A 14,738-nucleotide genomic window follows, 5' to 3' on the forward strand; every position below is an offset into this window, starting at 1 on the left:
GCTCGGTCCCAGCGCGCCCCGCATCTCTCCTGCCTCCTCCAAGGATTGCTACGCCTGCGCAGGGGAGAGGTCCTGGGTCCCACGGCGGGAGGCGAGGGGCGCGCATGCGTGGGACAGGGTTTTGCGCGTGCGCTGCTATGGCATCTGGAGGCTGCGGCCCGCTGGCGGCGGCCGGTGGAAGGCATGAAACCCAGGCGGTAAGGGCGTTGGGGACCGACTGGCCCTAGGTGCGCCTGCGCCATGGCTCTCCCGGCCGCGGGAGGCGGGGTCCAGAGGTGGGGGGACCGAGAGAGGCGGGGGAGAGGGAAGAGGCCGCAGAAGCCCGAGCCTTGACCGACGGGCAGGCGGGGGCTGCGGCGGCGCCGGTGAGTGACCCGGGGCCCGACTCGGTCCGACCCTCCGCGACCCTGACTCTTGCAGGAGCCCCCCATGGCCTCCCCTAATCCCAGACCCCCAATAACGCGCAGAGCTCCCCTGGATTTCTGGCAATCCCCAGAGCCCCTGCAATCCCTGCAGACCCTAATCCTTAATATTTCATCGTCCCAGCTCCTCCAGTGCCCGGGGAACCCCCAGCTCACCATTATTCCTCTGCATCCCCTCTGAGGACCCCGCCTCATAACGGTGTTCCAGGCGTCCCATTGGCCCGGAACCCCCGGAGCGCTCCTCCGCTCCACATCACCCCCTTATTGCTGCATCTCCCCTTCTGCATCTCCTACCCAATCACCCCCATGCTGCTTCGACCTGCGAGACCCCCCCTTCGCCTTCCATTTCTCCCGTGCCCCCATTCTCCTCTAACTCCTGCAGACACCCCCTCTTCCGCTTTTCCTCCTTTCCCTGCACCCCTTCAGACCCTCCCCCAATTTCCATCAACTCCTCCGCTGGGCGCTTCGCGCTGCACGGGCACGAGAGGAGAGCTCAGCGATGTCAGCTATTATTAGGCACTCTGTCCCGCACGGCCCAGCGCCCCGCCATCCGCCCCCGACCCCCATCCCAGGCCCCGGGGACTTAGGAGCCGGTGTCGCAGCGGCCGGGGTGGGGCTGGCGGCGCGGGACACGGGGGCCCCCCCAGCACGGTGTGCCCTGTCCCCGCAGCGCCGGCGCCCCCCATGCGCCAGGCGGCCGGACGGCGGCGTCGGGGGGCGCCATGGCCTCGGCGACGGCGGCGGGGGAAGCGGAAGAGACCACCCGGCTGCGCAAGCCGCGCTTCTCCTTCGAAGAGAACCAGATCCTGATCCGGGAGGTGCGCGCCCACTATCCGCAGCTCTACGGCGCGCAGAGCCGTCGGGTGAGCGTGGCCGAGCGGCGGCGCGTGTGGGACGGCATCGCGGCCAAGATCAACGGCATCACCAGCTGGAAGCGCACTGGCCAGGAGGTGCAGAAGCGCTGGAACGACTTCAAGCGCCGCACCAAGGAGAAGCTGGCCCGCGTGCCGCACTCCACGCAGGGTGCTGGGGCTGCCGCCGAGGACGCCTTCTCAGCTGAGGAGGAGACCATCTTTGCCATCCTCGGGCCGGGTGTGGCGGGGCCAGGAGCTGGTGCAGGGGCCGAGCAGCCCCCCGTGGCCGCCTCCTCACAGCCACCGGCCCCAAGCGCTTGCGCCCAACGCTATGTGTTGTCCGAGGACCGCAGGGAAGACCGACGGGCAGGTGAGTTCCTTCACCATCAACTTAGCAAGAGCAAACATTCAGAGTCTGATGTGTGTCTGGCAGTGGTCCAAGCCCTTTAGGTGGCTCATCAGATTCTCACTACAAGCCTGTGAGGTGGATGCTCTTACTATCCCAGTTTTAAACTGGGGAAACTGAGGCTCAGAACAGTGAAATGACTTGCTTCAGGTCTCACAGCTGGTGCCTATCAGAGTCAGGAACAGAATCCAGACCTAGGAGGCCTAGCTCCACAGTCCATGGAGGGGGGGGGGTGCGGGAACATCAGCTCACCCAGCATATCATTAAATGTCTTGTAGGATAGTGACTCTGGAGGCAGACTGGCCTCCAGTCACAACTTTGCCACTCAGGTGTGTCATTTTGGGTAAGTTTCTGCATCTGTAAAATGGGGATAAAAACTAGTCCCCACCCAAAGGTTGCTGTGAAGATGAAATGAGTTAATATGCATAAATTGCTTAGTACATGGCCTCCTGAACACTCACTATTAGATCTTGATATAATTGCCAGTGCTATGAGGTCCGAACGAGTTCACCATTTTATAAATCAAAGTCTCACAGAGGTTTGGTAACTTTCCCAAGGTCATGCCCTGAGTAGAGGAGATGTAGAGAGCTGAGTACAAGACTTCCCACTTAGCCTTGACTCTGGATTATTATTTCTTCTAAAGCTGTTCCCCAGGCACCTGCCCTATGCTGGGCAGTGTTGGGGACATATTGAAGGTCAGACTTTGAACTTTGTCTTGAGGGCATTTGAGAGTCATGAAATGTCTAAAGCAAGAGAGAGATACAATCACCTGGACCCTTGTTCTCAGTGCGAATCAAACTTCAGTGTGTCTATCTGTAACTGAGATGTCCTCAGCCCTGCCCTCCTAGGGCTCACAGTCCAGTGGAAAAGACAGCAGGCAGCTCTGACCCAGCCTGAGAGGTCAAGGAGGGCTCCTTGGAGGAGGAGAGATCAGAGCTGAAACACAGAGTAAGGATAAAGAGCTGGGAGAGTGTTCCTGGTAGAAGGCATAGCATGTACAGTGGCTTGGAAGCAAGAAAGCTTGACCAGTTGAGAAAACTGAAGTTTCTCTGCTGAGGAGAGGAGCAAGAGATACATCTATAATTGCCTCCCACATGACTCCAACTGGGGACCCACCTGTAACCGAAGCATGTGCCCTGACTGGGAATTGAACTGGCAACCTTTCAGTTTGCAGGCTGGCACACAATCCACTGAGCCACACCAGCCGGAGCAGAAAGGAGGTGTTTTGAGATGAGGTTTGAGACCATGCTGGGCCTGTAGGCTGAGGTGAGGAGCTTGAATGTTAGTATACTTAAGTGCTGTGGAGAGCCACTGTGAAGGGTTTTAAGAATGGGAAGGACATGGTCAAACAAAGCAGTTCAGGATCATGTGATTCAGAGAGGGTCCTGCACCCACCCAAGGTCACACAGCACGTAAGGAGTAGATTTGAAACTGGAATACAGCCCTGGTGGGGTGCTTAGTTGGTTAGAGTGCCATCCTGATAAGCCAAGGTTGCAGGTTCAATCCCCAGTCAGGGTGCATACAAGAATCAACCAATGACTGCATCAATAAATGGAACAACAAATCAACCTATCTTTCTCTCTCTCTCTGTCTCAAATTAAAAAAAAAAAAAGAAAAGAAAAGAAAGAACTGGAATACAGGTTGTGTCCATGCACTACACTGTTAGGCTAGGTTACCAGGCAATAACAACAATTAATATTGACTGAAAGTTAATGAGTATACCAGAATTAGGTCACACGTGGCTTGTAAGTGAACTTTATCTTGAGCGCATTTGGAGGTCATGAAAGTGTCTTAAGTAGGAGAGAGACACAATCACACTTGAAACCGTTGTTCTCAGTGTGTATCAAACCTCAGTGCTTCTGTGAAATGGCCCGTGAACTGGAGCAGACACGGCAAACTTATTTTTTCAAACCCTTTATTCTTTCATTCATTCAGCAGATGTTGATTGAGCACCTGTACTGTTGTAGATGCTGGGAATACAGTGCAGAAAGACAATTTCCCTTCTCTTATGAAGCTGACATTCTAATTATGGGAGACCACAAACAAGTAACCCAAAACAGAGCATGTACAGGAAGTGATAAGAACTAAGGAGAAAAACAGCACATTAAGAGGACAATGAGTAGTGGAACAAAGGCTGCTATAGACAGACTAGTAAGGGACAGCTTCTCTGAGGAATAAGGTTTAAACAGAGGCCTGAATAGAGAGATTGAGCCAAGTAGATGGATAGTTGAGGAGAGAGCACTCTCTCCAGCTAAAGGAAACAGCAGGTGCAAAGGCCCTGAGGCAGGAATACGCTTAAAGCATCCTTGATTAGAATCTCACACAGAATACCACTGGGTAAAACTCTTAAAAGAGGAACTGACTGATGGACTGAACAGCTTGGGGCCGCCTGAGGTGTTTCTGTTGACACATGAGGGACCATTTCTCTCTGATCTAATGTTTGAAAGAACAATAACAACACTGAGGATTTACCCAGTGTTAGGCACTAAGGCCAGTGCCCTAGGTGATTCAGTGACTGACTCCCAGTAATGGCCCTCAGGAAGATGATCTGCCTTTGGGTCCCTTGGTCCCAGGCACTCACATATCCATTTACAGGTAGGGAAACGGAGGCTCGAAGTTTACAAATAAATATGATTTTAACGTGTGTGATGGCCCCTCCATGATCCCTATGAGCACTGTGGGCGTGGAGAGTGGGCCACTTTGCTCCTTTTGCTCAGTAAACAAAAAGTCATATTTTCAAGTGACTGCAGTTCTCATGCCCCTTATGAGTGAGACTCACCACCCTCAGCCCACAGCCCCTTCCCCGGGAGTGCTTAAGAGCATGGGCTCTGGAGCCTACCTAGGTTCAAATCCCTCTTCCACCATTTACCAGCTCTGTGACACCTCTCTGGGCCTCAGTCACCTTATCTGTAAGATGGGGTGATAATGACAGCTATCTACCCCCAGAGAATGGCAGAAAGGACTCTGAAATAAGGAAGCTGGAAAAGCCGGTGTTCATGCTGCCTGTCACCAGACCCAACAAGCAGAGACAGGGATTGGATCTTTATGGGCACTTTATTCAGATGGTTGGTGATCTGAGAAGACAGCGGGTTTGTACCCTAATAAACTGTCTTAAATTCCATTATAAATGGGCCCTTTTTATAAGGAGAAGAAAAGTGTAGGTAAGACGTTTGGAATTCAGGGAAAAGGTTAATGGGATAAAAGCTGCAGCGTTCCTTCATCTGTCCTGGGGGGTGGTTGCCTCACCCTGGAGAACAATGGCTCAGACACCATCTTGATGGCCTGCAGGCCCCTTGAGGCACAAGGTGGAGCCGCTTATGGTCTCCTGGAGTCAACGTGGGTCATACCTCCAGTTCCTGAAACAATAGCTTGTTACATACATTGATTACTAAGCTTATTAGCTGTTAGCTGAAACTAAAATTTTCCAGCATTTGAGTCCCCCATCAATAACACAGGAGAGCTTAGCTGCTTTGCCCAGGGCCTGGCCAAGAAAGTGTCCAACAACCCTTAGCTGTGGTCATCATCTGTCTCTGGCCTCCCCTACCTCTCTGGCCGGGGTGGCTCAGAGAGCCTGGACCCCTGGCATTCAGGGCTGGAGGGGGCTCTGCTGTGACCTAGGACCAGAAAGCAGGCTTTCCTGAGGGAGGAACACAGGAGCTGGCCAAGGGCGGTGCAGAGAGTGGGGGTGACCCAAGTGGAAGGGACAGCCTGTGCACTGGCCCTGAGGCAAGAAAGGATGGCAAGGGGCCAGAGCTGAAGCCTTGTCGCCCCAGGGAGACACTGGACTGTCCCTTGTGGGCGCTAGGGAGCTTTGGGAGGGCTGCTGCAAGGACCTGGGGCCTAACGGCCCGCCCCATCAGTGCTGACTCCCTGGGAGCCACAGCTCTTTTTTTACTAAACAAATAATTCTGTGCTGGACGTTGTTCAGAGTGCTGGGTAAAGAGCAGGGAACAAAACAAAGCCCTGCCAGATGGAGCTGACATCAGGAGGGGACAGACAGCACACACAGAGATCCCATGCCAGGTGGAGATCAGCATGATGAAGCAGACAGGGCCCTGGCTGGGTGGCTTAGTTGGTTGGAGCATCGTCCTGTACACGGAAAGGTTCAGGGTTCGATTCCTGGTCAGGGCACATACCTCGGTTGCAGGTTTGATTCCCAGTCAGGGTGCATTTGGGAGGCAACCAACTGATGCTTCTCTCTCACATTGATACTTCTCTCCCTTTCTCCCTAAAAGAATCAATAAAAATTTTCCTTGGGTGAGGATTTTTTAAAAATTAGGGGCGGTTAGGAGAGAAAAGGACAGAGATGGGAGCTACTTAAGACAGAGAATCAAGAAAGGTCCTCCCCAAGGAGGCCACCTTCGAGCAGAGGCCTGAGGAGGTGAGGGAGGGAGCCAGGCAAGTATTGGCAAAGACCTTTCCAGGCCAAGGGAATAGCAAATGCAAAGGCCCTGAGGCAGGAGCGCCCTAGTGTGTTTGAGGACCAATAAGAAAACCATGATGGTGGAGCTAAGTGAGTAAGATATAGGGATAGAGAGGGGAGGCAGATCGTGCAGAGCCTTGGGGGTCCTTGAGGACTTTGCTTTTTCTGAGTGGAGAGCCAGAGGAAGTCTTTGAGCACAGAAAGACAAAATCTGACTTGAATTTTTTTTAACAAGGTTACCTTATTTTATTTTATTTTTATTTTATTTTATTTATCTGTTTATTAGAGAGAGGGGAAAGGAGAAAGAGAGGGAGGGAAACATCACTGTGTGGTTGCCTCTCACTCGCGCCCCCAACTGGGGATCTGGAGTGCAACCTAGTCATGTGCTCTGAACTGGGAATCGAACCAGCAACCTGACTTGAATTTTTTAACGCCTTCATTAAGCTGGAATTCCCATACCACATAACCCACCCATTTCAAGCCTGCAGTTCAGTGGCTTTTAGTATGTTCACAGTCTGCAACCATCACCACAGTCAATTTCAGATCATTTTCATAACTCCAGAAAGAAACCCTGCACCTCTTGGCCGTCACCCTCTGACCTCATCCCCCCATCTCCACCCAGCCCTGGGCAACCACTAATCTGTCCGTCTCTGTAGATTTGCCTATTTTGGACATTTCCTATAAATGCGTCATGTGATATATAGTCCTCTGTGACTGGCTTCTTTCCTGTAGCGTAACTGACATGTATTTTAGTTGGACCCTTGAGGCTCTTGTGGAGAACAGACAGGAAGGGGCAGGGCTGGAAGCAGGGAGCCCAGTGAGGAGGCAACTGCCATAGTCCAGGTGGGAGATGATGATTGGACCAGGGCGGAGGCCGTGGAGGCGGACAGAAGAGGTTGGACCTTAGATTAGTTTGAAGGCAGAGCCAATGGTATTTTGCATGGATGGGGTCTTGGGAGAGAAAAAGGAAGTTTTTTTGGCGAAACAGTTGGAAGGAAGGAGCTGCCATCAGCCAAGGTGGGGGTGGATGGGAGAGGGGCAGGTTTGGGGAGGGCCAGAGCTCAGCTCTGGGCACGTGACCATGAGGCATCATTAGATCAGCAAGGGAGTGTGCCGGGGGCACAGCTGGAGGGGGAGTTCAGGCTGGGTCTGGACGTCTGGGCACCTCTGCATATGGACTGTGTTCAAGTTCATGAGTGTGAATGATCCCAGGTGAGAGAAGAGGCAGGAAGCCCATCAAGTACAGACCAGAGCTATGTCTGAAATCCTGTCCTGGTAGGAGGCAGCCCCTACTCCAGCCTCCAGAAGTCCCCGCTGCCGCTCTAGCCACCACGCCTCTCTCCCCGGCCTTCTCGACCTCCCCAGGATCCAGCAAGGAGGCCTGAGAGGTATGGGTGGGGCAGAGTATCCAGACGGCTCAGAGCCTTCTAGAATGTTGGCTCTGCCTGGCTCAGCTGGGGACCTCCAGGACCCTGTTTCCACTAAGGCTGGGATAGGCCACCAGGTTATTGTTAAATATGTTGACTCTGTGCTCTGGCTATGAAGGCTTCTGTTGCAAGACATGATCTGTGTTAAGTTTTGAAAAGATGGCTCTGGGGCCAAGCTGGGTGGGAGGAGGGAAGGGGAAATCCAGGCAGCATGGCAGGGTCACACACACCTTACCTACATTTCTCTCTCCACAGATACACCAGCCCACAGCAAGGGGGGCTCCAGCAGCCCAGAGCCCTGGGCCCGGCCCTCCTGCCATCCCCAGGAAGGGGGCTGCCCACCGCCCAAGGAGCGTGAGTCCTCGCCCACTCCAGCCCTGCAGACCGTGCAGCTGCCCCGTCTGGCTTTGTCTCCACCGCCCCCGGCCCCTCCACCTCCACCACCCCAGCCACTGCAGCAGGTCCACGCGGCACCCTCGTCCCCCAGTCCTCTCCCCACTCCGCTGCCTGTGCCTGTGCTCTCCGCCCCAGACCCCTCCCTGGACTTCCTGCGAGCACAGCAGGAGACTGCCAACGCCATCAGGGAGCTGGCTGGCACCCTGAGACAGGGACTGACCAAACTGAGTGAGGCCCTAAGCGCCCTGCTGCCCCTTCTGCCTGGAACCCCAGTCGACCCACTGCCCCCACCTCTGCCCCCACCCCCACCCCCCAGGCCTGTCCTGCCCCCGCCCACCCCTAAGGTGGAGATCACCCCAGAACCAGTGTCTGTGGTGGCTGCTGTCGTGGATCGGGCCATGGTGGCAGCCAGGGGGGTGATCATCGCCCCTAGAAGCGAGGAAGGGGCTCCCCGGCTGCCCCCAGCCCCACTTCCTTCCCATGACTCCCCACCACACAAGAGGAGGAAAGGTTTTCCCACACGGAAGAGGCGGGGGCGATGGAAATCTCCGTGAAATCTGCCACTGGGTTCAAGCTTGTCTACGCCCTTTCTGCCTGCACCTCCTCTCCCAGCTTTGCCCAGCTGAGGAGGGCCACGCACCTTCCCTGTGCCAGCTGCACCCTGGCTCCCTGCTGCAGGGGCGCAAGCACCCCGCTCCCTGTACTAGTTAGTGCCTGATTCGCGGGGGGCCTCCTTGAGGGCCCGCCAACCCGTTCTCCAGTACAGCGCTGTCTGCCTGGCTGCTTCCCTTACCCCTGACTTCTAAGCCATCGACTTTATGTTATTTATTATCGCCCTTGTGGGCTGCAGAGGGAACCTTGCAGGTCTGCACATACCCTTCCCGAAGCACTCCTGGTCTAGACTTGAAGAGAATTGAGCTGTGGAGGCCTCCCCACATCCCTAACCCAGACTTTGGAGGGAGTGGGCGTTGCGAGACAAATCAATACGGATGACAGTGAGGATACAGCAGTCTGTGTCCTGGGGAGACGGGAGCGTGTTCTCGCTGAGGAGGTACAGGGTGGGCCCTCTGCCTCTTATTGCAGTCTGACCTCCAGAGCTCAACACCCTCCTTTCTCCTCAGTGGTGACAAGATAATCAATAAACTTATTTTTAATACAATTACTCGAGGCTCTGGCTGAGACAGGCCGGGGATTCCAGCATCTACACCTGCCCCACCCCGCCATGGGCAGATGATACTCCCTTGAAGTTAGTGGCTGGAACCCTTTTTTTTTTTCCCCCTTAAAAGCCATCAAGGCCCGTGTTCAAATTTGATACCTACTTACACATTCTTCGGATACCACCAAAACACCATTTCTTACAGGAACGCACACACTAGATTCCTTCCCAAGGCTAGGATAGGTCTGCTCCTTAGATTCTCTGTATCCTATGATTCTTTCTCTTAGTGTCCCCAAATGAAGAAGTGCCTTTATTTAAGTCATGTTTCCTCCATAGTTTATGAAGGCAGGAGCTGGTTTTCTTACCCCCAAACCTGCTGCAGAGCTTGGAGCAAAGTAAGCAACAACCATCTCCCCAGACTCAGACCTGGCTCAGCCCCTGATGTTGCCCTTGCCAAATGTGTATTCATGGGCCTCCATTTTCCTCATCTGTAAAATGGGCATCTTTTTGATTTAGGAGTCTTTACTTCCTATGGCTACATTCTATTTACCTCTCAGGTCTCAGCTCAAATATTACCTCCTCAGAAAGCCTTTCCTGACACCTGGTCCCCAAGCAGTTACCAAAAAACGCAGGGAAGTAATAATTTGAGTACATGTGAGTATCTGCCTCCCTCACCAGGCTGAGCCTCGTCAGGCCAAGGCCTGAGCTGACCTCAGTCACTGCTGTGTCCTTGGCATTGCCCAAAGCTGAAGAGGGGTGGAGTCTTTGAAATACTGGGCAACTTAAAAACTTCATTTATAGTACTTCATTTCTGGGCCAGGCACCATGCTTAGCATTTGTATATGTGTTTGTACCTTAACCTGAAGGTACCCAGCGAAAAGCAGAATCTAGGGGTCCCATTTTTTCCCTGAATAGTTCAGGAACTTGCCTTAAACTTGTCAGGTGCCAATCCGGTCCACCTGAAGCTGGCCTCCGGCCAGAACTCCTGACTCCCGCTAGAGTTTACTAGAAAATGACCAAAAGGCAATTTTCAGTGATACAGGGATGGCCTTTTTAATGGTTCTATATGCACTTTTGGCTTATGTAAAAATACTGCTAGTACATAAAACCCATGATTGTGCACATAGCATTGCTTAGGATTAGGCAAAAGTAGTCTTTTTCAAAGGAATCTTAAAAAAAAAAAAAGGTGGGTAACGAAATCAGAGCTGCTAGGGTTGCAGTTGGATGAGGGAAAGGGGTAGGCAGCCCCTGATTAGTTTGAAAAACATGAATGCTACTCTAACAAAACATTCAAATATTTTTGCGTTAACACAGATCCAGGATTAGGAAGAGGCTAATGTTAGTTAGAACCCGTCTTCCCGCTCCAGCCCTCCATCTTAGTCTGCCTTGCACTGTCCCCGGGACCAGGAAGAAAAAACATGCGGGTCCCCAGAAACTGGCTCAGTCTTTCAGGCAATAAGCACTCAAAGGCTGGAGGAAGGTGGTGGGACGCTTGCTCTCCCCAGAAACTAACCCCACGCCCCCGCCAACTCCTGTTCTCCATATCTGCCCTCCTTTCCCCAAATCAGAGAGCAGGAGAGGATGAGGGTCCCCTCAACTTCGTGCTCCGAAAACACGGAAAGAGCCCCCAAAAATTGACGGCGGAGGTAGGACGGGCAGCGGGAATCTGGAAGGGCCCCCCCCCCCCGCCACGGACCTCCCAGACAGCGGAAATGCGTCATTTCTCCATCGCGCAGAGCATTTTGGGAATTGTAGTGAGGTTGGGGGCGGGCGGAGAAACTGACAGTGTAACTCTTTGGAGACCAGAGCCCGCCGACAGAGCTGGAACAGAGTTGCAGGGCGCTTACAACTCCAGCAGATGAAGCAACTGAGGCAGAGGCCTTCAGTCATCTCTCTTACCCGGTAGTTGCCGGCCCGGGTCAGAGGCTGATACATAGGATTCTGGGGAAAACAAAGTACCGGTGGACAACCTCCCTCCATCCGAACACCACCACCACCACCACCACCAAAAATTGCCAACTTCCCCTCCCTTACCCAGAAATCATCCAATCAGGGCCCCTCCGCCCCGCCCCAGGAGCGCCTGCCTTCTTAACTGGTATTGGCTTACCTTTGATGGGCGGAGAACTGAGTTTCAGAGAGGGCAAGACTTTCGGTTAAAGCTGCACAGCGAGACAGAGCTGAAATTGGACGCCCGGATCAGGTCTGTCCCCTAAAGTTTCTGAATTTTTGGTAGTTCTGACCATTCGTAGAACGTCCTCGCCCCCAACTCTGGTGCCCGAGGTCCTCTGAGCGCGCCGAACTCCCAGCCCTTCGCGAGGAGTGGTAAGGGTCGCGCGGCAGAGAAGCTGCAAATCCCCCCAGCACCTCTGGCCGCCTGCGGTCCCCTTTAAGAACCGACCCCGGCGGGACTACGTTTCCCAGAAGGCTTTGCCGACACGTTATGTAACTTTCCCTGCGAAGCGGCCTCTGGGGCAGAAGGAGGTGGCGGCGGCGGCAGCCGTTGCAGTGGCGGCGGCGGGAGCGGCGGGAGCCCGAGGCGTCGGCGCCCGCGGCCCATCGCCGGCCCCGAGCTGTGCGCCTCGGCTCAGAGCCTGGACCGGGCGGGGGCGCCGACGTGCCTCTGCCTTCCTTTTTAAGGAGGCGGGAGTGAGGAAAAAGGCTTAGGGCCCAGGGGGCGGGGAAGGGGGGCCGGGCCTGGATCGGCGGGGAGGCCGAGCCGGAGGCCCGACTGTGGCTCGCGCTTTCTCGGGGACACAAATCGAACGTCGGCGGCGCGGATCGAACGCCGGCGGCGAGTGGAACGCGGGGGCCTTGCGGCGCGCGCGCGTGGAGGCCATGGCGTCGGTGCAGGCGTCCCGCCGTCAGTGGTGCTACCTGTGCGACCTGCCCAAGATGCCGTGGGCCATGGTGTGGGACTTCAGTGAGGCCGTGTGCCGCGGATGCGTGAACTTTGAGGGCGCGGATCGCATCGAGCTGCTCATCGACGCCGCCCGCCAGCTCAAACGCAGCCACGTGCTCCCGGAGGGCCGCTCGCCGGGACCCCCGGCCCTCAAGCACCCGGCCACCAAGGACCTGGCTTCTGCTACTGCACAGGGGCCCCAGCTGCCCCCTCCGCAGGCACAGCCGCAGTCTTCGGGGACTGGCAGCGGCGTCTCTGGCCAGGACCGCTATGACAGGGCCACATCATCCGGCCGCCTCCCCCTGCCCTCGCCTGCTTTGGAGTACACCCTGGGGTCCCGCCTAGCCAATGGGCTGAGCCGCGAGGACGCCGTGGTGGAGGGGGCGAGAAGGGCCCTGCTTGGCTCCATGCCTGGCTTAGTGCCCCCCGGGCTACTGGCAGCTGCAGTATCTGGCCTGGGAAGCCGTGGTCTGACACTGGCACCCGGCTTGAGTCCTGCGCGTCCGATCTTCAGCTCCGATTTCGAGAAGGAGAAGCAACAGAGGAATGCAGACTGTCTGGCAGAACTGAATGAGGCCATGCGGGGCAGGGCAGAGGAGTGGCACGGGCGCCCCAAAGCAGTGCGGGAACAGCTGCTGGCGCTGTCTGCCTGCGCCCCCTTCAATGTTCGCTTCAAGAAGGATCACGGGCTGGTGGGGCGGGTATTCGCCTTCGATGCTGCTGCCCGCCCACCAGGCTACGAGTTTGAGCTGAAGCTCTTCACCGAATATCCCTGTGGTTCTGGCAACGTGTACGCAGGAGTCCTGGCCGTGGCTCGCCAGATGTTTCATGATGCTCTGCGGGAGCCTGGCAAGGCACTGGCCTCATCAGGCTTCAAGTACCTCGAGTATGAACGTCGACATGGCTCAGGGGAATGGCGCCAGCTGGGGGAGCTGCTAACCGATGGTGTCCGAAGCTTCCGCGAGCCAGCTCCTGCCGAGGCCCTGCCCCAGCAGTACCCAGAGCCGGCTCCTGCAGCTCTGTGTGGCCCACCCCCCAGAGCCCCATCCCGGAACCTGGCGCCCACGGCACGCCGTCGCAAGGCATCCCCTGAGCCCGAGGGTGAGGCGGCTGGGAAGATGACCAGCGAGGAGCAGCAGCAGCAGCAGCAGCGACACTGGGTAGCGCCCGGTGGTCCATACTCTGCCGAGACTCCTGGTGTGCCCTCACCCATTGCTGCCCTGAAGAATGTGGCCGAAGCCCTGGGCCACTCCCCCAAGGACCCCGGTGGGGGCGGGGGCCCTGGGCGCGCAGGGGGCGCCAGCCCAGCGGCCTCCTCCACTGCCCAACCTGCGGCCCAACATCGCCTAGTGGCCCGCAATGGTGAGGCCGAAGTCAGCCCCACTGCGGGGGCAGAAGCTGTTAGCGGGGGTGCTAGCGGCACCGGGGCGACCCCTGGGGCCCCCCTGTGCTGTACCCTATGCCGGGAGCGGCTGGAAGACACCCACTTCGTCCAGTGCCCCTCAGTGCCCGGACACAAGTTCTGCTTTCCCTGCTCACGAGAGTTCATCAAGGCGCAGGGCCCTGCCGGTGAGGTGTACTGCCCCAGTGGAGACAAGTGCCCGCTGGTGGGCTCCTCTGTCCCCTGGGCTTTCATGCAGGGCGAGATCGCCACCATCCTTGCAGGAGACATCAAGGTTAAGAAAGAACGAGACCCCTAGACCACCACCACTGCTACCAGTCTACTGCCCCCTGTTCCCTTGCCACCCACCGCTGCTGCGGATAAGTTATTCCCTCCCCCACCCAGCCCAGCGCCACCCCACCTGTGTACATACCCCCTCCCTCATCCCAGATGGGTCCCCTGGGGTAGACGCATTGAGGGTGGGGGGAGAAAGTTCGTGGCTTCTGTGCGAGGGCGTGTTTGGGGTCCCTTGGCCCCTCCAATTTCCCCTCTCCCCTCCTTGGCTTGGCTTTGCTGCTGCTCGTAGTTGGGAGAGAGGTGCCTCCTTCCTCCTCGAGAAGGAGCCTCCTGGAAATGTCGCTCTTTATAAACGAAGCAAAAGCATTTTATTGCTCCCCTCTCCCGCCCCCTTTTCCTCCTTCAATAAACCGAAAGATGGGTTTTTTTTCTTCTTGGTCCCTTAGTTTGTGAGATGCTGCGCCCCCTTTGGGACCGAACTGATCCTGCAGGGAGGGGAGCTTGCGTTGTGTCCTCCAGGTGGCGCCCTTCACTCAGGCGAGCCCGCTGGCTTTACAAATGCCAGTCCCTGGTCAAAAGTTCTCGCCATTAGCCCGTTTTTCAGATGGCAGAACTGAGGCTCGGAGGGGATGGCTATTGCATGGGAGCCATAGCCAAGCTCAGGAATTAGGCATCCTTTCTACTCCATGCCCTGTACCTACCCAGAATGTGAAGAGGAGTTGGCGCCCATGGTGGTGGAGGCGAGGAAGGAGCATCAGTAGGCTTTCTAGAAGGAATAGGTAGTGAGTTCTTGCTGGGTAGAGTCAGATAAGATTGCTAGAGGGACTCCCCGAGGAAAGGAGATTTACCTCCGTGGGTTGCACTAACAGGGTCCTTGGAAACACGGTGGTGGTGGCTGCTTCTGGCCTCGTGGTGCAAGAACGCAAGAGGCGGACGCTTGGGAAACTTGAACTGGGTTCCTTGCGCCCATCTGGGGAGACGGTGGCCATCCTAGAACACCATGACTGGCAGGGTAAAAGGCACTGCACTCCCCCCCACTCCCCAACCCCCACCTGCGGCTGCCTCTGATGTGCAAGG

At 56.1% G+C, this 14,738-nt stretch overlaps 2 protein-coding genes and 1 long non-coding RNA gene across 5 annotated transcripts; 2 read left to right on the forward strand and 1 right to left on the reverse strand.

Annotated features, from left to right (window-relative positions):
• The first annotated feature begins 136 nt into the window (after positions 1-136).
• MYPOP (Myb related transcription factor, partner of profilin) lies at positions 137-9,087 on the forward strand. 2 transcript variants are annotated; one of them, XM_090259809.1, is made up of 3 exons: positions 137-197; positions 1,093-1,646; positions 7,788-9,087. In XM_090259809.1, the coding sequence occupies exons 1-3, from the start codon at positions 184-186 to the stop codon at positions 8,480-8,482; spliced, it is 1,263 nt and encodes a 420-aa protein (XP_090115935.1). In that variant the 5' UTR covers positions 137-183; the 3' UTR covers positions 8,483-9,087. The 2 variants fall into 2 exon arrangements, with proteins under 2 accessions (XP_090115935.1, XP_090115936.1); XM_090259810.1 differs by lacking the exon at positions 137-197 and adding an exon at positions 326-365.
• Positions 4,714-14,719, reverse strand: LOC149994973 (uncharacterized). Of its 2 annotated transcripts, none has more exons than XR_016507663.1 (3): positions 14,510-14,719; positions 5,819-5,910; positions 4,714-5,038 (listed from the first exon to the last, which is right to left on the reverse strand). It is a non-coding gene; the product is annotated as an uncharacterized LOC149994973 (long non-coding RNA). The 2 variants fall into 2 exon arrangements; XR_016507662.1 differs by lacking the exon at positions 14,510-14,719 and adding an exon at positions 10,984-11,091.
• Positions 11,143-14,092, forward strand: IRF2BP1 (interferon regulatory factor 2 binding protein 1). The gene has a single exon (XM_090259808.1). The coding sequence runs from the start codon at positions 11,920-11,922 to the stop codon at positions 13,681-13,683; it is 1,764 nt and encodes a 587-aa protein (XP_090115934.1). The 5' UTR covers positions 11,143-11,919; the 3' UTR covers positions 13,684-14,092.
• Positions 14,720-14,738: the final 19 nt, after the last annotated feature.

Source organism: Furipterus horrens, unplaced genomic scaffold (assembly GCF_987537825.1).
Source record: "Furipterus horrens unplaced genomic scaffold, mFurHor1.1.pri manual_scaffold_13, whole genome shotgun sequence".
Lineage (NCBI taxonomy): Eukaryota > Metazoa > Chordata > Mammalia > Chiroptera > Furipteridae > Furipterus > Furipterus horrens.

Bases quoted from the DNA above. Each gene is read 5' to 3' on its own strand.
- MYPOP (XM_090259809.1), top strand. The intron at 1,647-7,787 runs GTGAGTTCCTTC...CTCTCTCCACAG, and splicing joins CAGGGAAGACCGACGGGCAG to ATACACCAGCCCACAGCAAG.
- IRF2BP1 (XM_090259808.1), top strand. From the start codon at position 11,920: ATGGCGTCGGTGCAGGCGTCCCGCCGTCAGTGGTGCTACCTGTGCGAC.